Source organism: Emydura macquarii, unplaced genomic scaffold, assembly GCF_026122565.2.
Source record: "Emydura macquarii macquarii isolate MOO-44397 ecotype Brisbane River unplaced genomic scaffold, CSIRO-AGI_Emac_v2 contig_2205, whole genome shotgun sequence".
NCBI lineage: Eukaryota > Metazoa > Chordata > Testudines > Chelidae > Emydura > Emydura macquarii.
Window position 1 is genome coordinate 12,138,754 of NW_027132342.1, and position 22,679 is coordinate 12,161,432.

General features: G+C 39.4%; 1 protein-coding gene across 1 annotated transcript in view; it reads left to right on the top strand.

The window, feature by feature from the left end:
• Window positions 1–22,679, top strand: part of RFX4 (regulatory factor X4) — a 104,259-nt gene that overhangs the window by 60,082 nt on the left and 21,498 nt on the right. The window contains exons 12-16 of the mRNA XM_067558991.1: window positions 3,798–3,892; window positions 5,956–6,073; window positions 15,036–15,155; window positions 16,347–16,508; window positions 22,213–22,375. Of these exons, the coding sequence (XP_067415092.1) occupies window positions 3,798–3,892; window positions 5,956–6,073; window positions 15,036–15,155; window positions 16,347–16,508; window positions 22,213–22,375 (658 nt within the window). The remainder of the gene's footprint in view (window positions 1–3,797; window positions 3,893–5,955; window positions 6,074–15,035; window positions 15,156–16,346; window positions 16,509–22,212; window positions 22,376–22,679) is intronic.

Consider the following 22,679-nt stretch of genomic DNA (forward strand, 5'->3'; position numbering starts at 1 on the left):
TACCCAGTTATACTATTATGGGATAGCTGTCTTTTGAATGGCTTTGACAGCAGGACCATTGTGTGTTTAAGTCTAGAGGCTTATTAAAAAAAAAAAAAAGCACTGGTTTCACAAAGCACTTCTATCAACAAGTTAGTCTCTGATTTGGCTGAAGTTTTATTTATGTACTTTTAGAAGTAAATATGTATCCTATGTCCAGAAAGCTGATTGGCTGTCATAGACACTGCTTGCTATATTGAAAGGCATAGGTCAAAGAATGACTTGCAGAAACCCTAAAAATGTTGTGCTTTCTTAAAGTGGCAAATTGTTTTTAGGGTGCAAGCTCATCTATAGCATGTGTAAAGTAGTCACACAAGCTGCCCTCAGAATGTGCATAGGTGTAATCCTTACTAACCCTTAGAACATTGACAACAAATGAGTGTATGCAGCCATGTGTGTGCTAAAGAGAGTATTCTTTAATACCAGTCTCAAACTCTCCCCCCAGCTGGAATCCTCCTCCTTTCTTTCCTGAAGATGACAAAAATGCACCCATCTACCTCATGTCCCTCACTGACCTCTGAAAGACTCATCCCCAAGCCAGGAAGATGGCCTCACATCCCCTGAACACCTCTGCTGGCTCCATTTCCCAGCAGAGAACTGTTCTGGGATTCTTGCCAGCTCCTCCCAGCCTCTGAGCTTACCTCCTGATATGTTCATGCCCACTGAGGCCTGAGGAGAATGAGCCAGGAGCTGGCAATAGCAGGAGGTGGAGAGTAGTGAGAATTCAGGACAGGAAGGGGGTGAAAGATGAGCAGTTTGGGATATGCTGAAGCCTAGGCTTCAGACTCATTCTGGCTTCCAGCAGCCAGAAAATCTCTTTCTCTTTTAAGAACCTCAGTATACCCCCACAACCCCTGGAAATTATCTAGTTCCCAAAGGGTTAATACTTAATATCAGTAATGTTTCTGGCCCAGATTCAGGAGAGCATCCCCATTTAGGAAGGACCCCTATGCAAGTGCTAAACTTTAAGAGCATATATAAATCCCATTAAAGTTAAGCAAGTGCTTAAGAACTTTCCTGAATAATGGATGGAATTCAGCACATACGTGCTTCCCAGAGGGAGCCCGTCTTATAGTAGGTAACACTTTGCAACGGAAAGGGAGAGAAGGAAAGGTGTGAAAGAAAGAGAGAGAGGAGAAAGACCAGAAGCAGTAATGCAGTGTAAGTGTTGAGGATTATATTGAGACAAGGGTATATATGTAACACTGATCTCAACTTTTTTCCAACTTTGATATAGTTTCTACCTAGATGAAAATTATTTAAAGATATGTAACCAAGGATAAGCCTACAAAGAGCTAGTTCCAAAAGGTGAACCTTCTTTCTAGGGTGCTATTTTCAGTTCCATTGCAGCAAATTCAGTATTGCTATTGCAAGTCAGTATTTTCCCTTCTACTGGAAGGTCTCCAGCAGGCTGGAAAATCAACTTAATTCCTTTGAATCCTCCAGTAGTAGCTTCTCCTCTCTGTCCCTTCACACTCTGTTACCACTGTTGATAGAATTTTCCTCTGAATCACCAAGAACTCTTAACTCTCCCATGTCCCATCATTTCTTATGTGTATCACAGTGGTGCCTGGTGGCTACAGTCTGCATCAGAGGCCATTGTGCTAAACCCTGTGCACACAGAGATTGAAAAAGTGTTCCTGGCCCCCAAAAGCTTGCCACACCATCAGTTCTCAGTCTCATTTCATATTGTAGTTGAAAACATAGATAATGGGAAGAGACAAAGCCAAACTGTTCTGTACCTCTAAAAGGACTTGCGTGGGTTAGCTTCAAGTTTTGGGTAAAAATTCAGGCTGGTTCTTATTTTGCCTAATCCACTTTTCTTATTTCCAATACACACACATGCATGTGAGTGTCACATTTTCACTGGGTGCCTCCTGACATGGTTAAATTGGGGCCTCATTTTATGATTATGGCATTGGGATTTCTTAATACAAATGTCAAATGTAGACTTCCAATGCTCCTTCACATCCTGCTGGTGTTGGGAAATCCCAACAGTCAGCATTCAGAGGTTACAACTTCCAGCTATAATAACTGGAAAAATATCTTCCAGATTGGCATATTCCTACTGAAAGTGATAGTCATCTGTTAGTAGAAAGCACCTTCCCTCAGGCCCCTTTGGAGGGGTCTGCATCAGTTGCTTTGGGCCAGAGGGCAACTTTGTAGTCAGCCGTGAGTAAGGGACGGTGCATAGCTGCACTTTCCCAGCTGCTAATCAGACAATAAACTGGGACTCCGAGGATCACAGACAGTTCCACGTGTGCTCCTCTCCTCGCTCTACCGAGGACGTAACTGAAGCAGTTTACTCCCCACTGTATGCCCAGCCAGGCACTCTATTAAGGAGGCAGAGCCAAGGGCTCCTCCTATGTCCTGCTCCCTCCGCCCTCTCCCCACTCGCTTGCTTGCAGTGGGACGTATTGGGCAAATAGAGTTCTGCCCTCTGCATCCAGGGCCCTAATACAAGCAGTATTCTGAGTGGGAAAGGAAGGAGAACTCTACTTCCCATTGTTTCCCTGGGGGGCTGTGACAATCTTCCCCTTTGTAATTAAGTCTGAGTGAAATCAACACACAGCCATGTTTAAGGCAAGGAAACTCCCAAATGCATTCCTGTCAGATCTGTTGCTTCAGCTCATAACAATACCTCTCAATCTGCAGAGCCCAATTCAGGGTGCTGTTGCAAAGAATGCCCATGTAGCTCAAGTGGAGAACATCTTTGTATGTTGCATTTTTCTCAGTGTGTTCTGCCCTCTTCTCTAGCTGCCAACTCTGTGCTTTGCCTCCTCTCCCTGCCCCCAGCATCCACTCCAGTGGTGGGAAATTCCTCCCTCCTGCTATTTATAATTAAGTATAAATGGAAGTGCATAGCACATTTAAATCACCCTGTGACACAGCAGGTATAAAACATCTTTTCTTTTGATTTAGGGGATTGTTTTTGTAGCTAAATTGCAGAGCAATTCCTTGGGATGTTCAGACACATGATCCCTTGTCTTCCAATAGCTTCTTTTAAATAAATTGGAGAGTCTCCTGTTTAATTGACACATTTGAATGGACCATCTGAGTTTATTCTCCGTATTTTTTAAAATAATATTTGGCAGAAGATCAAAGGTGTTCCACCTGGCTTTAGAAACTCCTTTAGATGTAGTCAGCATGACATTTGTATGCTGGTAGTAATTCACTTTATAAAAGTACAAGTTTTATAGGAAATACATTTTTTGCTTTTTGGTATTACAGATGAATGATGGTTGCAGCTGAAGCACATTTTCACAACTAAAGCGTTATGCACTGGAGATTTACTGAGGAGAGGCCTATTAACAATATTCATCCACTGGGTGTTTAAAAGATTCTCTATGCATTTCTAAATCAATTTCATGCATCGCCTTTTTTCATCATGAGGGTCAAAACTTGGCTTAACAGTCTGCACTGTGAACACCATAAATGTGTTTTACTTCCGGGCACAGACAGCAGAAGCTTAAATAAAAAGATGAATTTCAAATGATGGGCCATGATCCTGCTCCCACTGAAATCCTTTAAAAACTTCCACTGATTTCAATGGGAGTAGGATAGAGACCAAGCACAGCAATGGTTTCAGCCTCTTTGATATCTTAAAGTATACAAATATATGCTTATAGTTAAGTGACCTATTGTAATTAGCTTAGCAAACTGGCAAAGTATTATCGACTGTTTTGTGACGGTTTTTTTCTCCTTTGTTTTAAATGGAATTAAAGTCCTGATCCAGAGTATTTTTCTTTGTTTGTTAGTGTATCAGGAGTTTGATCATCTTTTGGAGGAGCAGTCACCCATTGAGTCATATATTGAGTGGCTGGATTCCATGGTGGACAGATGTGTTGTGAAGGTTGGTAAATAGGAGTTAGGACCTGAGTCACTTACTGTGCAGTATAACCAGGTACCATATTTGTTTACATAAAGGTATTTAGTAGACACAGACTCAAGTTGCAAAATCTGGATCCAAATTCCAGACTCAAAAGTCAGAGAATGTTCAGATTCAAGGTTTTCATTCATTCCATTCTCAAAATAGAAGTCATTTGCAAAATTCGTAGCTGGATCAGAGTTTTCAGATTTCCAGCAACCCCAACATTCAAGGGTGTATGGATCTGAGGTGTCGGTTCATACTCATCTCTAGTATACAGTGAACAGCATTGCAGGTAGAGATAATAACTTAATATGCCTTTTTTGAGAGCTTAATGAAGATAATATTTAATCCAACTGATTCATTTTAGTAAATGAAGGTTAACAACTAGCTTATCGTTTAGATAGAGATAAAGCTGTGTGATTTTCAGGAGTTGTTCTGAAATGCCAGTAATTGAGCTCTGACCTAAATTTTAGTATTATTTGGGTGGATGCTTACAGACTGAACAAATGTGCACTCTCAGCCAGTCAGGCAACAACACCATTTTATTCAGTATATGTAACTATACAATTTGTCATATAGTTTTAGCTTTTGTCCGTGAATGATGATGCATTTTTTATTAGCATGTCCTGTTAGGATACTGCAACTCTTTGCTTCCAGGTTTCACTATTTAGACCCGAGCAAATAATTTAAAAACACTTTATTAAATAATATTACCTCTTTTTCTGTTTGCAAAATGTCTACATCTCCTCCACCCCAAATTTCCCAAATGTATCAATTATCTGAAATTATTTGATTTTTAAAAAACATAAATTCAGATTGTGATTGGTTATAATGGATCAAAAAGGACCTGGTATTTTTTCTATTTGCTGACTGGATGAGTATAATTCTTCGGATCAGCTGTATACAGAAAATTAACAGATCACTTCACCTTTACTGGTCCCTTGAAATGTGTAACTACTTATGTTAAATAGTCTGTTCCACCTTGTATTTAGCTGTGACACTCTATGGCCATTTTCACACTAGCATTTATGTCAGCAAAACTTTTGTTACTCCAGTGTGTGAAAAAACACACCCCTGTGCAACATAATTTTTGCTGGCATAAGCGTTCGTGTGCACAGCACTATGTCAGTGGGAGAGTGCCTCCTGCCAACATAGCTACTGCTGCTCATTGAGCTAGTTTTATTATGTTATGTTATTATGTCAGCATAACACGGCTACATAAGCAACCTTACAGAGGCACAGCTGTATACAGCTGATACTGATGCAGTTGCACCTCTGTAAGCACTTCAGTGTAGCCTCTCTAAACCAATGGGAAAGAGCTCTCCCATCGACTTCATTAAATCACCCCCAACGAGTGGCGGCTCTCCTGCCGACATAGCACTGTCCATACTGTCACTTAGACCAATATAACTTACGTCACTCAGGTGATGGCTTATTCACACCCTTGAACGACGTACATTATACCGACATAAGTGGTAATGTAGGCATAGCTGAGACCTGAAGAAGAGGTCTGTGTCATCTTGAAAGCTTGTCTTTCTCACCAACAGAAATTGGTCCAATAAAAGATATGACCTCACCCACCTTGTCTCTCTTATATCATGGGACCAACAAGGCTACAATAACACTGCATACAATATAGAAAATAAGCATTTGAGAGTGTAAACTTACAATTTGCTTTCTGAGAAGTATAATTGTGAGTAAAACATGATCATCTGAGTGTTCACTAAAAGTAAATGCAAAGAGGATGTGAAGACATCAAGAGCAAATTAGTTTAAAAATTCAAATGAATACATTTTTTGCAGTATATCCCCGGCATTATAAATTTGCTTCCTGAACTAGATAATCACCTAAAAAGGAATCAAATTAAGATGAAGACCTGGATGTTGTTAGGCAGTATAATAAAAGCCCTTCATAATTTATAATCCAAATTTTACACTCCACAAGCATGAGCCTTTTATGTATTAGAGGTTATAATTATAGGTTTCAGGTCCATGGAACTGAAAATGAAAGTTTATTTTCCATATCAAATATATGTTTTCTTGTAGGTAGCTGCCAAGAGACAAGGCTCTTTGAAGAAAGTAGCTCAACAGTTCCTCTTGATGTGGTCCTGTTTTGGAACACGAGTGATTCGGGACATGACTTTGCACAGTGCACCCAGCTTTGGTACTTTGATTTTATTATACTGATTGGTTAGCACAGTAAAAAATGCTAGATCAAGGGCTGTCAAACACTTTGAGTGATGATCTCCCTCTTAATTTCCTATGTTCATAAGGTTAAAAAAACCACTTTTGTGTGTGGAAATTTTCAATGAATTTTCTGCCCCCAGGTCATTTTTTCAGATGCTTTTGGACAAATTCCCTTTAGTTGTTTTTGACGTCTGTAAGGATGGAAGAATATATGTTTCCCATTAAAAAATAAAAGACAGTCCTGTTTCTTTTCACACAGATCTCAAAAACAACTGTGCTTTGAAACCTGGTGTGTAAACAGTCCACATTGAGGAGTACATGTATGTACAAATTGAATTAGTTGACTTTAGGAATAAGTAAAAATGGACTATTGTGCGCCTGTGTTTTCATAAGTGCACACTTGTCAATGTATGTTATTAGTGGACTAATAATAATGAGGATTCTGAGAGAGCAGCACTGAGCCACTAGCATGTTTTCGTCCAGAAGCGCTTTACTTTTAGGTAATGCTAAGACATTTAGGTAATGCTAAGAATGATGGGCACCTACAAAAGAACCTAGACCTATAGATAGAATGCTTCCAAGCTTTGTTCAAGAACAAGTAAGCTGAGGGGAGTAGGCACTGACGGCTGGCAAGAATACTATGAAGTCCCACGTGGGGCATTGGAAAGCTGGCTGTGAGGACTCAGTATTACTAACCCTGAGCAATCAAAAATTGTGTCAGGCCACCCAAAATCATGAGACTGGTTTAAAAAAAATGTTGTTTTTTTGGTTTTTTTCAAAAATATGTTTTAGGTGCTTTTATTTATCTTCTTGTTTTTGAATCTCTAGGGTGCATGTGGGTCACATTTTTAAGTTTTACTCCATGACCCTAAAGACTAAAAACTTTCTATACTTTTAAGGCAAGCTGAGATTCTCACATATTCACAAGCCTCCAGGAGCTGGGGCTTTAAGAAAAAACACCAAATACCACATGGCTCTTGATAAAATCTCAAGAAGTGTCACCTCTCTTTTCTGAGAACCTTCTGCATTTTGATCTGTGGTTGGTCTTTGTGGCTTCCCTGTTGTCAGTTTCTTCTAAGCACAGCTTTTAAGCAGGCACCAATATAAAGCTATGGCTACACTACAGAGCTTACAGCTGCTGTAGCACTCCTTGTGCAGACACTGTAAGCTCTCCTGCCAACATAGCATTGTCCACACCAACGCTTAGGTTGGTGTAACTTATGTCACTCAGGGGGTTGACTTATTCACACCCCTGAGAGACATAATTTATACCGATGTAAACTGTAGTGTGTACATAGCCCCAGTCACCACTCCTAGCAGACAGTGGAATAGTTAAATCCTTAAAATGGCCTCTATGCCCAGCTTTTGCATTCACTGGATTGTATTGAAGGGCCAGTGCCCTGACCACATCCGATATCTACCCCCTCTCATATTCACTCTCTCCTTTAATTACCAAAACTCTTTTCACTATGGGAATAGAGGTTGCTCACGTTGCTGAGCACTGCATACTTCCCTGCACAATGCAAAAACATCTCAGCCCAGGTACTGAGAAAACACTGAGTTTGGAGCACAAGCATTTTGGCTCTCTGCAGCACTCAGCTGCAGGAACAGCCTTCATATGCAAAACATCATGTGTAAGTGCAATGTTGAGGTCATGCATTTAGTTATGAAATGTCAAAAAATGTAAAAGTGAAAGTTCCAAAAATTGCGTGATCTCTGTTGAGTTGCACATATGCAGTAATTTTCATTCTTATTTAGCGTAAATGTGTAGCCTAATAGAATAGTGTTTATTTGCCAAATGTATAAAATAAAATATACAGGATGTGTAGACACACACACATATATACACCCCTCCCTACACAAAATATATTTATTTATATATAATTGTGCATTAGGAAAAGCATATCAGCAGCCACATACAATGCGCTTTCTGTGGCATTTGGGGAATTACTCTATACAGTTCTAGTAAGGCAGAACTTAGATGCATGCTCTGTCTTAAAAGTATGTTTAAAAGAAATTGTTGTCTCTTAAAGGTATTGGTAATTTAATTACATTAGTAGTCACCCACTACATGTGTTAACAGTGTTCACTTTTAAACTATTACAGCACATGTAAAATCAGTATAAACTGGATTTCTGAAAATAACGCATTTGGAAAGGATATAAATAATACAGTATAGAAGTTTTTTTTAATGACTTGGGTTTGATAATGCTATCTGCAGCAGTACTGAATATGATGACACTGTAAACTCCCTAAGGTTTTCTTATAGTAAACCCAGGTAAGGTTCTTTCTTTCTCCCAGCACACACTGCCTTTGTGAATAAGGGCTTTTATTTGTTCTTAATGGAACTTTTGAATTTCTCCCACTTTGAGCCCAAAAGTCCAGGTCTACTGAAATCAGTGGGAGTTTTGAGTGAGCAAGGACTGCAGATCCTCAAAGGGAATAACTGTACCGAAATCACATCCAGATCCCAGCATAATAAAACTTGGACTATCCCTGCTCCCACTTCTCAAAAAGTGACTGAAATGTTATTTAATTGCAGGAACCAAATTATAATCTCAGGAATGAATGCTATAATATTCTAACTACAAAGCCATTGTAAGACACATTTGTATTGAATTATAGCTGAGCATGTTCCAAAGGTCTAATAACCCTTTGAATTTAAATGTATCCGAATCAGGCCTCAGGAGCTTGTTGTGGGCTTAATTTAACACAGTTCTTCCTCTCACAATTATTGTTTTGGAACTGGAAAAGGTACAGAAAAAGGCAACAAAAATGATTAGGGATATGAAACAACTTCCATATGAGGAGAGATTAATAAGACTGGGACTTTTCTGCTTGGAGGAAGTGACTAAGGGGGGATATGACAGAGGCCTATAAAATCATGACTGGTGTGGAGAAAGTAAATAAGGAAGTGTTATTCACTCTTTCTCATAACTCAAGAACTAGGGGTCACCAAATGAAATTAATAGGCAGCAGGTTTAAAACAAACAAAAGGAAGTATTTCTTCACACAACACGCAATCAACCTGTGGTTGGAACTCTTTGCCAGAGGATATTATGAAGGCCAAGACTATAACAGGGTTAAAAAAAGAACTAGGTAAGTTCATGGAGGATAGGTCCATCAATGGTTATTAGCCAGGATGGGCAGGGATGCAAAATTGTGCTCTGAAGTGTCCCTAGCCTGTTTGCCAGAAGCTGGGAAAAGGCAACTGTGGGAGAGCGGGACAGGTCACTTGATGATCACCTGTTCTGTTCATTCCCTCTGAAGCACCTGGCATTGGCCACTGTTGGAAGACAGGACACTGGGCTAGATGGACCATTGGTCTGACTCAGTATAGCCATTTTTATATTCTCTCTCTTTACAGTATTGTGCATTTTTAATGAGTACTATACAACAGAGAAACAACAAAGACATTGATTTATTTTAGATATTGTCTTCTATATATATTTATTCTTATCTTTGATGTAAACTTGTGCATTTTAGTTACATTGGTGATGATTTAAACACACTGATTTTATTGATCAATCTAAGCAATACACAATGCCAGATCTTTACAGTGTCATTCTGTTAAAAAAACAAAAGAGCATTATTTGAGAGCATGTTTGAAACTAAAACATGATAAAAATCACTTGTTTGATGTTATGGTTGTTCTTATACTCAGCACAATATATTTTAGCTTTGTCATTATTTCATAATCCGGAAATTTGATGACAGAATTTCACTACATGTCACTGGGCTGGCTAGCAAATATCCTGAAATGACATATAGATCTGAGCCTGGGCAAAGCTTTTTAGCATGGTGCATGGGCAAGTCAAAACGATTCCTGGCAGACAAACCTCATCTCTCTCGCTTTTCTCCCCCCTACTCCTCTTCTGTCTATGCATATCAAAGGCACAGTTGGTGGCAATGTTTTGGTAATGCACCCTGTGTATAAAAACAACTAATTAGTAATAGGAGCCTTCCAATCTTCCCCAGATCTGCATATCACTGTAATACTTGCACGCAATTTCTGTCTTTGTGAATAGGTGTGGATGTTTACTAGCTGGACAGAATAGCTGTAACAATATCCTGATTGCATTAAATTTGGTCTTTTTGAAAAGAGAATCAAAAGCAATTTATTACTGTAGGTACAGTGTCTCGGGTGACTTTTATCTATAACTAAATGAATATATAGTTTGAGACACTCCTGAATCCTCTTCATTGCCTAAAGCTATATTTGAAAGAGCCAATCATAGGTCCCTGCTAAATACAATAGCTTGCAAACATAAAATAGGAGTTGTACATAATAAGTAGCTGCTCAGCAAGTAACAAATGCATATTCTGAAATTGGTTTCGCTTTATATCTTACATTTAACTTGACTCATTTAAAATGATTACAAACAAGGTGTGTTGTATCAAATTAATGCAGAGTCTTTCATACAAACACTGTCTCAAATAGTCTACAAAATTAAAAAATCTACATAGAATTAATGGGAAAAGAAGAGAGAAATTCAGAGACAGTCAAGGGGACCAGATAGTTTTTTAAATGGTGTATTCAGTATTGCCAACCCCAAGTGTTCAAAAATCAAGAGTTAGGCCCCAAAATACCATGAGATTTAAAAAAAAAAAAAAAACTAGCACAGGGGTGGCCAACCTGCAGCTCGCAAGCCACATGCGGCTCTTTGGTCATACAAATGTGGCTTGCTGCTCTTTGCTGTTTGTTCTTTGCAGCTCTTTGCTCTTTGAAATTGACAAGCTTTTGGGGGGAGTAAGAGACGGGAAACTGACAAGTGAAATTGACAAGCTGCCCCCGAAATTGAGGGATCAGGGCGAATTTTCCAGGGAGGGTAAGAGATGAGGGGAAACTGAAAAGGTAAATGTGGCTCTTTGCTGCTCTTTGTCTCTGACTGGTTGGCCACCCCTGTTCTAGCATTTGAGCATTTTGTGTTCCTATTTTCAAGCTTTTCTCTGCAACCATGAGAGCTAGAAACTTTTTATTTTTTAATGAAAGCTGAAATTGTCACATAATCACATGTCTCTGGGAGAAGGGGCTTGAAGGAAAAACAGTAAATAACCTGAGATGTGTGATTAAAATCCTGAGAGTTGGCAACCCTGAATCACTTCAAACATAAGGCCTGATTCACCTCTGGTCCAGATCAGTAATGACTCCATTGAAGTCCACCCAGGCACACCACTGTACAACTTGTGGGAGAGGAGAACCAGGCTTGTTTTGGGGCATAATGCTCCAGTTTTACACTAGTGAACTCCAGTATTAAAACCAGACTAACACAATGGTCAATCGGGCCCATTGTGTTCATACACTTCTAAGCAGAGCAGGATTCTACTAGCATTGTAACTGATGTTAAGCTTTTTGAAAATAGTTATCATATTCCATTTGCAGTTTTTACAAGACTTCCAGTTCAAAAAAATTATAAAACTAAACAGCTACAGAGCTTGGGTATGGCTCTCCACTGTATTGCACCTTATTAGTCATTTTTATTTCTGTACAACAGGTGTGAAACCTACAGTTTTGATTTGCACAGGTGTAAATGATCACACAAGCGGTGAATCAAGCTTTTTATATTCACTAGTGGAATGAAAATAAAAATGTCTGGTTTGGGGGGTTTTTTTGGTCTTGCCTCAAGGACACAAAGCATCTGTTCTCCCCCCAATGTTGTACATAATTCCCATGAATAACAATAGAAGTTATGCATGCATGCGTTGAGAGAATAGAACAAAAAGACTAGAGCAGTTGCAACTGAAGAAGAGTGTGTGCACAGTTGCTTTGAAAACCTAATTACGAGGTAGCACTGCATATGACATAGGGCCTTTCAGACTGCTTCTTCTATAGTCCACTTGTACTGCATATATGAGCAAAGAACTGCATATCTACAGAGCAGCTGTAGCCACTCATTGTTAAGGTAGAAACTAGCTCCCTAATATTAGTTCAGCTTTCAACCTTCTCCTCTAACTTCCCCCAAATAAACCAATCATACTGAAATTACATATGTTGCATCCCATTCCAGGGAAGGTCTTTCTCTTAAAAGTTTGGTAAAAAATCAGTAAAGAAATTTGAAAGTTTTGGATCAGACGCTGGCCTGTGGTCAAGCACGTGCCTATGGGGGAGGGAGCCTCTCTCTGTCCCCAGCTTCCACTTTTGCGAGCAGTGAGTGGACACCCCTTGGCTTGTGAAAAAGGGGCCCTGTTGGCAGGACATTCTTTGTGAGGGACCCTCAGTTTTGGAATTCGCCCTCCCATATGCCTAGGTTTGAAATACAGCAAATCGGTTGACTTGAGAATGAGAGAGCCTCTTTTCCCAGGTTGTGGGGAGGGATGAGTATACTGAGGGCTCATATTTGTGGTTGGGGGATGTAGGGTCTCTGGATGGAGTTGATTTCTGATTGCTTTTCAGCTGGCTATTTTCTCTGGTGTTTCTGCTGGGTTTACTATTATTCCAATCTGATTGTTTTAGCTCCTGCCAAAGGTACCTAAAGCCTTTGATAGGCAATTTTAAATGTACCATGTATGTCCAAATAAATATATCTAAAATATACTAATTATTGGTGGAAAGATGATACAAAAAGAGCAAAGCAAGTAAAATTTCTCATTTGAGTGATTCTTCACAAAAAAATAATTGAAGTGTTCACCCAGCTCTGTCGTATAATATAGATAATACAGCTGGTTGAAAAATATAAAAAATATTAACTCCAACATTCAAAGTTTCTGTTTTGCAGTTGATATAGACCCATTTTTCTGTTTTGTACAAAATCAGTTTATTGTCACTTTATCAAAACGGTTGCACATTTTTTGTTTATCAAAAAACAGGTTTTTGATAAATGAAAAATTATGATGTTATTTTGCTTAAAAAATCAATACAAACTGTGATTTAAAAGTTTAGAAAAAATGTCATGGGAAATTTTTAAAACTACAGAAAAGAGGATCAGCATGTTTTTGTGAAATTTTTCATTTTTGAAAAAAGATTGGTTTTGGAAGAAAAAACATTTAGTTTAAATCAGCTCTAATAGATTCTAGTAGGCTCTCCAGACAAAGTAGTCTGGCTTGATTTTTTTCTCCTTTGCTTCCTATTTTCCATATGCTGCTGAATCTGCCCAGTGATAGCATATGGACATGCCTACTTCACATACTGTCTGAGTCCTCATATCAATTTTTTAATCTCTGTCTATAGAGGCTAGAATGGCAAAGTCAATGCTTTCCCATTTCTGCTTCCCTCACTTCTGTTCTCTGTTTCTTGGCATTTCTCTAACTGAACTGAGACCTGACAGTATACAGGAAATCCTTATTTCCTTGTCCAGATCCATGTCTGTATAGCATGTCTCAAATTGCCTTCTAGGAAGTGGTTTGCCTAGGAACCACCAAGAAATGTGCTTAGAACTTCCAAGATTGATAGCTGTTAAATATAGTAATGCCTGTCCCTCTTTTGGGAGATCCCAGGTAAAGCCAAAACATTCAGGACACTTCCTACTCCAGCTAAAGTAATGTGGTACTTAATAACTTGACAGATGCTTCATGTGGAAGAGCTGATGACAGAGGTGTTGACACTGCTTTGGTTGGCTGAAGCAGTGTGACACCTCTGTTTCAGCCCTTCCACATGGGGCATCCCACAATTTCTGCTAACATGTTTGGGAAGTAGTGGAAACCTCAAGTTAGACTGGATAAAACCCACAAGATGTATTGTAGGGAGTGAATCCTGCATTAGGAGGAGGCTGGACTTTTTTACCTAAGGAGTCTTTAAGTCTCTCATTTCTATCATTCTGACCTATGCCTTGTCTGATGTTTTAGGTAGATTGGAATTGTCATACCAGAACATATCATTGGTCTACCCTATTCACTATTCTACATTTGTCAGTGATCTAAATCTGATGCTTCAAAGAAAGGCAGAAAAGCATGCTATAATGTTCTTGGTCAATTGTACAATGCTAGGACGTGAGAGATCTCAACTAGGTGATGATCAGTTTACATCCTAAAGTATGCTGATTCTTAACGCCTATAATTTTTTAATCCAGTTAGTCTAACTGCAAACATAATTTACCTCCAGTCATTTAATTAGGAAAAATGGGAAAGTCCCTCATTTATAAATTCTTCAGACTGTACCTAACCTGACTGACACAATGCTTCTTGTTAAAGCAACTTATTTTAAGGCGTTTGGGCATCCTATCATAGATGAATAATGTGTTTTGATTCTTGACAAAACGGATTACATTTCCAGAGAGTTGGGAAGAAAATATTCTGGCTTTAAAGGTCCTATATAAATGGTACCGTTGCTAACAAAAAGATAATCAGGCTCTTGCTGGGAAGATGCTGAAGGAAGGCTGGAGCCCAGGTCCTGTAGTTTCTGACTTTTACCATATCCTTCCCTCCATCTTTCTAGTTTAAAGCCCCCATGGACAGTCCAGCTAGCTTAATATTACTTTTTGCTAGTGTATTTGACAGATAATAGATTTTTATTCTTTTGATTCATTTCCTGCTTTCTCAAACCACCCCATATGGCTTAGTAAGGGCTTGCTTGGATATAGGAGAGGCAGCTTGGTACAAAAGGCTTCTTGCTCAAGATTTATAATTGCTACAAAATGATACTTATTTGTCAGGACACTTTTCTCAGGAACTGGACCCCAGAGACATAAATTTAACTTCTGAGAAATGATCCAGGAATTCACATCATCTGTATAAATCCAGGTACGAATACACTCTGGCAATCAGATCCCAGACATAAAAACACCCTCCCTTCTTAATTTGCCTTTAACATTGACAGATGACACAACTTTCAGTAAGAGACATGCTTCAGTAGCTGGACTGTACAGGGGCCAGTGGCATTCAGTTTTGTTTTTTGGTTTTTGGGGTTTTTTTTTTTTTTTTTTTGTAATACTGTAATTAGTTGTATAATAAGTATATTGAGACCTTAATTACTTTTTTGTTTGTTTACATTATTTCATTACCAGGGTCTTTTCACCTTATTCACTTGATGTTTGATGACTACGTATTGTATCTGTTAGAATCACTGCATTGTCAGGAGAGAGCTAATGAGTTAATGAGGGCAATGAAAGGAGAAGGGAGCACAGGTGAGTTTGTTTTCTTAGCAGTTCCTTACATGTCTTCTATAATTTTATTCTCTGTGATTCACCCATTTCTGGTCATGGGCATTTCCTTACGTCCTAAGTATGCCTTTTCAGAAGGAATGTGTCATTTCTCAGCTCTGTTTTTATTTCAGACAAGTCTGTTATGAGCCTCTCTGGTTAATGAATGTCCTGAAGTTGATTCTGAATTAGACTGCTTGGTTATTGCTGTAACTATTGAGTTTAGTTATGATAGTCTGAAAATTTCAACTCTTAAACCTACACTTGAGATTTCAGCCAGGGATTTTTGAATGTTTTTGAATGTTCACATCAACTGACCTATAAAATCACAGTCACATTTAAGTGACACCAGTCTTGATTCCTCTCTCCCTTATACTGGCTTTACAATAATATGTCCCTTGTCTTTGGTTGAGTTACTTCTGATTTTACACCACTGTATCTGAGAAGAGAATCAGGATGAATGACTTTCACTGGTTAAGGTTAAAGCCAAAGCTGCTATTATGATATACTGATGTTCAACTTCCAAAGAAAAAAATCTAGATTATCAATAGAAATACAGAGGCCAGATACTCAGTGCTGTATGCTCAGTTACTCCAATACAGCCCCAGCAATATACTGAGAATGTTCAGGATGCATGTGATGAGAAGGAGCCCTTAGCAGGCACAGAGTCAGTGGTGCCAGTTTCCATCCCTCCCTGCAGCTCCGGATATTTAAATGGGAGTTATGTGGCTAAACCCACTAGTTGGCTTTTGAAAAGCTCAACCCTCAGTTTTACCATAGACTAAGTTTGACACCTAAGGTGTAGGAGAGGAAGGATAGTCCAGTGGTTAGGATGCTAGCCTGTGACTTGTAAGACCTGGGTTTAATTCCAGACTCCTCTGCAGACTTCCTAGGTAAGTCATTTATCATCTCTTTGCCTCAGTTCCCCATCTGTAAAATGGGCATAAGAGTACTTCACAATGATGTTGTGAGGATATACATGTTAATGATGGAGGGATACTACAGCAGTGGGGCCATGAAAATACCTGAGATAAAGACAGATTTATGTGACTTTTGCTACACATTCCTCCACACACCAGAATTTACATCTAAAATTTACTTTTCTGTGTGATTTATTTCATAGGGCTCTATGAGCCATATTTAACAATTTTTTTTGATCTGTCTCCCAATCTTCAGCAGAAATACGAGAAGAAATTATATTGACAGATCCTGCTCCTCCAACTCCCTCTCCAGTGCCATTCTCTCCAGCTAAATCTGCCACCTCGGTGGAAGTGCCGTCTGCAACCTCACCTGTCAGCAATCAATCCCCAGAGTATGCTTGCATAGCAACTACAACAGGTAGGTAGGCTAAGGGTGACTGGTTCTTGCATTCTTTTTTTCCAAAAAAATTGTGGCAAAAAAACCAAAAGCCTGCTCACAGTTTTTATTGCAATGTGTCTGTTTAGAGCAGCTGAGGATCTGCCCCTATAACTGAAGAAGCCCTCTCAAAATGGATTCAGCATATGTTCAATATTAATAATTGTAAATAGATATTTTCTTTATATCTTGCCAAACATGGCATACAGTGTAATTGAAAAAGGATCCAATGTGTGCATGGATTCCTGTGCATCAAGATACAAATTCGTAAAAGCAGATAGAAATATTAACACATTATTGTGGAGATGTCTTTGGCCTTTATAAGAACAGGTCCACAGTTTTGTTCCAAAATGTTTTCAAAGCTCAGTTTAAAATTGCATATTTCTAGCAATGCTTTTATAAATACAGTGCTTTAGAACCCCTCGATTACTTAATGCATACTTTCTCTAAAAAATGGACATAGTTTGAATGGACCAGGTTTATAAAGCTATATAGGCTCTTAGTGGGATTTTTTTCAAAAACACCTCAACTCCTAATTCCCACTGATTTTAATGGACTCCGTCTGCATCTTTAGGTGCCTAAATGCTTTAAAAATCTGGCTCAGTTTCTCAAGGATTATTTTGTTTTTCTGGAAGGGATTTTTCCACTGCTGTAGTAAATCCATCCCCTCAAGAGGCTGTGACTACAGTGGGGATTAGGTCAAACTAACTGTACAGGGCCCAAAATTTTTCACAAACCCAAGCGACATAGCTAGGTTGACTGAAGTTTTAGGTGCAGTCTCACCTTTATACCAGTCTAACTGAATCCATACTAGGTCTAGTACTAGTACAACTATGTTATTAAAAAAATAATCACATCCCTACTCAAAACAGTTATACTGATAAAACTTTTATGTATAGACCAGGTCTTAGCGCTTACACAGTATGTAAGGTAAAAATCAAAGTATTTGAAAATGTAAGTACCCCAGCTCAGTAAAGTTATGCATATTTACACCAGCTGAGGATTTGAGGGATGAAGTCTAAAGTTCTCAATTTATTTTCTTTTTGTTTGTTTTTTCATTCTGCTTATTTGCTCCAGATATGCGGATTTAACCAACAATTCTCTTAAGATATATTTAAAAGTTTACTGTGTTGCCTTTCCTTAATTTTTTTTTTGTGTGTGTATGTAGGTAAATGTAGCAGTGTGGAAATGCATTGTACAACTAGAAAACGAATCTGGTTGGTTGTCAATAGCTTGCAGTTCCCCATAAGAGCATAAGGGGACGGATGGATCACTTGATAATGACCTGTTCTGTTAATTCCCTCTGAAGCACCTGGCATTGGCTACTGTCAGAAGACAGGATACTGGGCTAGATGGACCACTGGTCTGACCCAGTATGGCTGTTCTTATGTTCTTATGGTTGATTGCCAATATCTTGCAGTTCCCCAATTTAAGGTGTCATTAAATCCTTGCTGCTTGTGGCACTGGCAATAAAAGTTAACTATTAAACTTGTATTTTAAACTTTCTGCATGCACTCACTGGTTAAACACAAAAGCAGCAAATTAAATCACTGTGATTAGATGACACCTAACTAAGCTAAGGTAAATCCTATATAAATTGCTCTGGTGTAAAACATCTGGTATGCCCAATTAACATTTTATTTAAATTTTTCTGATAAATTACTGAAAGTTTAAAAGGATAATTAGCCCTAATTCTTTCTAAATTACAAAGGGCAGATTAATGATTGTTCAAACTACAACAATATTGTAACAAAGGTGATGGGTATATGGTTGACTCTGCAGTCCTCTCTTAAAGCCTCTGATTACTCAATTGCTAGTGCAATTTCTGTTAGAAGAACCTGAACTAGCTTACAGAAATTCTGCATTGTAACTTTTTGCTGATAGATAATGAATCATTCCTCCACCTCCTGATCCACCTCAACTGCCTTCCTCTCAATTACAAGGAATGTATATTTTAATCAAAGGTTCGTTTCAGTAGTGCACTGTTCCACAGGGTGCTGACTTGGTATTATTGTTCTTTGGGAGCTGATCTTGCAAACTCTTAGTGAGTGTTGCCAGTTCTCATGATTTTATCATGAGTCTCACAATATTTGGTGCTTTTACTTAAAGCTCCAGCTCCTGGATGTGTGAGAATATGTGAGAATGTCAGCTTTTGTTTAAAAATTAAAGTACGTTTCTAGCCCACATGGTTGCAGAGAGAAGCTTGATGATGCAAACCCTAAAGGATCCTGCACCAGGAAGCAAATGAAAAGAACCCCAAATGTATTATTTTTTTAAATCTGATTTTAAGCCGCTCTCCTGCTTTTGGAGAGACTGAGGGCTTGCCTACACATACAGCACTGCAGAGGCGCATCTGCACAGATTCATCTGCACCACTGTAGCACCTAGTGAAGACGCTACCTGCTTCTCCATCGGCATGGTTAATCCACCTCTTGGAGATGCAGTAGCTATGCTAACCGGAGAAGCCCTCCTGTCGACATAGCACTGTTTATTTTCCACACCCCCTGAGAGATGTATTTATACCGGCGTAAGTCTGTAATGTTGACCAAGCCTAACTCCTGAATTTTGAACACAGGGGACTGACAATACTGCTTACTATCAGGTACAATATTTACTACTGCGAATCCTACTGACATCTCTGGGCTTGATTCAGTGTTGCCCTGTACCTTTCCAATCCAGTAGAAAGTGGCTGTAAAATGCTGCCATTGTGATATGGTAGCATTTTACTGTCACTCTGCATTCACTTTGCACTGGTATAAATGACTGTACAAGTGGCAGGGCAATAGCTGATTGGCCCAGCTATATTGGAGTATTCACAGAAGTACACACATAGACAACTACAGTAAGTGTTTGTAGTACAAATCAGCTTCTGTGAATGAAATTCCTTTGCATTTTTGGCTTTGTTGTGTGATAGCACAACAGGACTGTTGTTGGCTTTTAACAGAGCTATTTATACATTGTGCTTCCTACAGAGGGCTTCTTGCTTTGACATTCTCAAAAATGTAGTCAGTCTTAAAAAAGTAAATAAGTAAAAAATAAAGTGACATGAAGCAAAAGAACTTTCCAAGTTTAATCAAACCCTGCACACTCATAACACAAAGAAGAGCAAAGTGTTGTCAAATCACCCAACCACGACTGTTTTATGATCAGTTCGGTGAATACAGCACTAAAAAAAGGCTCAGTCTTCTGGATTCCAGTCTTGCTGCCCATTTAATGGGATTGATGGTATAAGAGCTGTGGGACTGGGACTCTCATGGCTGGTGTTTAGAAAAACAAAACCACCACAATCTCTTCAAGTTATTCTCCTTCTATCTTTTGCCCTACCACAATGTATGGGAGGCTCTGACTGATGCCCTCCCCAGTACATCCATCCACACACAAACCCTGAAGCGCTCTTCTTCCTCCCCCTCTCTCTTCACGTGAAGGTCACTCTGTGAAAGGTACTGCGTTCTAGGGTGAATAGATAGCAAGTGTGAAAAATCAAGATGGGGGTGGGGGGTAATGGGCACCTATATAAGAAAAATCCCTGAATATCAGGACTGTCCCTATAAAATTGGGACATCTGTTCACCCTACTGCACTTCCTCCACAAAGGAGAGAAAGGATGAATAGTCATCCTTTTCCAATCCAGCCTCAAGTGCAAGAGGCCTCCTTGACGCAAAATCTTTCAATACTCAGCTGCTCTACAAATCCAGAGACAAGCCCAACATATACAAGATGATAATCTACAGACGTCCCAGAGAGCAAACCTTTCCTAGAACAGCAGCCTGAGGTGCTGTCTGACATGGTGAAGACATTCCGATGATAGTCCTGGAAGATTTCAGCAACCATATTGACAACCCCTCCAAAGTAATGGCCCAAAACCTCTTTGCGGCATTTTCCATTCTTAGTTTCTCATGGGTAACATCTGGCTCTACACACTGAGAAGGTCACATTTTGAACTTGCCACAGGTTAGAGGCTCTATTGAGTCACTATGACCACTTATTAAACACAGCCATTGATGTTTTAGCACTGGAATGCCCACACCCTCTGCATTGCTCCCACAGATCTTAGTGGTTCTCTGCAAACCTGTAACAGAAGAAGCAGAAATGAAGAAAATTCAAGTGTCAATGATGGAGTACAAAGGCAAATGCAGACAGGCTCTAGCACAAGCAATCCTGGTGAACCTACCCTCAGGCATGAAACACACAAAGAACTCCCAACTCTTCTACACCACAGCAGTCATGAAGTCACACCCTGCTGGAGTGTTTCAGACTATGAATCACCTAGCTTAGCATAGGGTGTCCCCTTTTCAGACCCAGAGTTGAACGCTTCCCACTACAAAGAATTATCTGCCTGACTTTCTGAAGAAAATCACCCACTGCTTCTCCATTCACCAAAGCCATACAATGGACACAGAGCTGACAACACAATAACTTGCCTCTCTTTCACACAACAGAAAGTCCTAGAGGGCTGAAGAAAAAACCAAGCTAGCTCCTGAAGCTCTGATCTATTCCCTTTTTAGCTAAGGAAAGAGAATTGAGGGCACCTGGTGACCCCTATTCTGCTACCTTCTTTGGCTCCCTGTTCTATACTGGGTCAAATTCAAGATTTTGATCCTCATCTTCATGGAATTTGGTCCCTATTTGTGGGAAAACCTCATCCTGTATGATCATTACATTCGCAACAGCTATGTTGCCCCAGAATTATGGAACCACCAATCTCAAGAGCGAGAGTCATGTGGAGAGGACAAAGTTTCTCAGAAACTCACCCATGAATCTGGAGTTTCTAACTGGAAGAGACCAGGCTGATTAAAACTTCAGCACCTTCAGAGCAAAAAGCAAAATCCATTTCTTTGCCTTTACCATCCCAGAATAGAACCTCATTAAAAGTAAACAAAGTCTAGTCCCTGCTGACTAGTGGGAAGAAAGAGAGGAACATCTACAAGTGTGCACTTGCCGTTATTTTGGGAGCCAATCTGATACCACAGTGATGAGGACCACATAAGAACTTAGATTGGTGCGTAGCTGAAAGCCAAGTCAGGTTTCAGGGAATTCATTTGCATGAGGCCAACCCTCTTCTAAACCCCAAGGGCCCTGACCATTTTTCCTACCACACCAGCCCTGATCATCCTGAGGTTCAAGTAGGCCAGCACAGAGCTCCACTCTGTTGGAGACAGGAGCCCAGGATTTGGCCCATACAGTCTATGGAATGTTTGATGCTCATGCTATTCTCCCAGCTCTAAGCCATATCCTGGTTTTTGTATATTATTTATGTATGTATGTATTTATTTATTTTTGTATCACTGTAGTTCCTAAGAGCCCTAGTCATGGACTAGGCCTCCACTGTGCTAGGTGCTGTACAAACTGAACAAAAAGTCAGTCCTTGGCCCCAAAGGTATATAGGCACAAATTACAGCATCACATTGATTATTCACTTCCTGCTATGTTTCAAAAATACCAGTTAAGTCTGGGTTCTCTCCCAGTGTCAGATATTTCAGCTCACCTATTTGTACTTTTGGAAGGGTTCCTCAAAAATGGGTGTTTTATTGCTACCACTAGGCCCATTTTTGTTCACCTCCTTCGGGTTGGTATTCTTCATTGGCATTACCTTATTAGATTGCTCTTTATTGGCTATTTCAAAATGGATCATTTCAAAGGGCTATGGCTCGTGTTAACTATGAATGTCTCCTTTGTTTGTTGTGCAGGGGCTATGCAATCATACACATGGTCACTCACCTACACTGTGACAACAGCTGCTGGGTCACCTGCTGAAAACTCACAACAACTGCCCTGCATGAGAAGTCCTCATGTGCCTTCTTCATCTGTCACACACAGGATACCTGTTTACCCCCACAGAGAGGAACACGGGTAGGTCACTCTCCAGTTTATGTTTGTTTGTTTGTGTTTTAAGGACTAGTCTAAACTTGCAATAATTTTTTTTCGAAGGCAGTCAGAATCCAAGGTTTATTTCCTGATGGAATAGATTGTAAATTCATTGTAAATGTGGTGGTGTATGGTTATAAGGTTTATCACATAATTTCATGTATGCATTTAAAACATAATGCTAGTCCTAAACACAAGGAGGCCTGGAAAATAAGTTCTAAAGAAAGAAGGACTGGCTGGATCATCTAATTAGGTTTCTTTCTATTTCTGATTCCTATTATTCGATGCC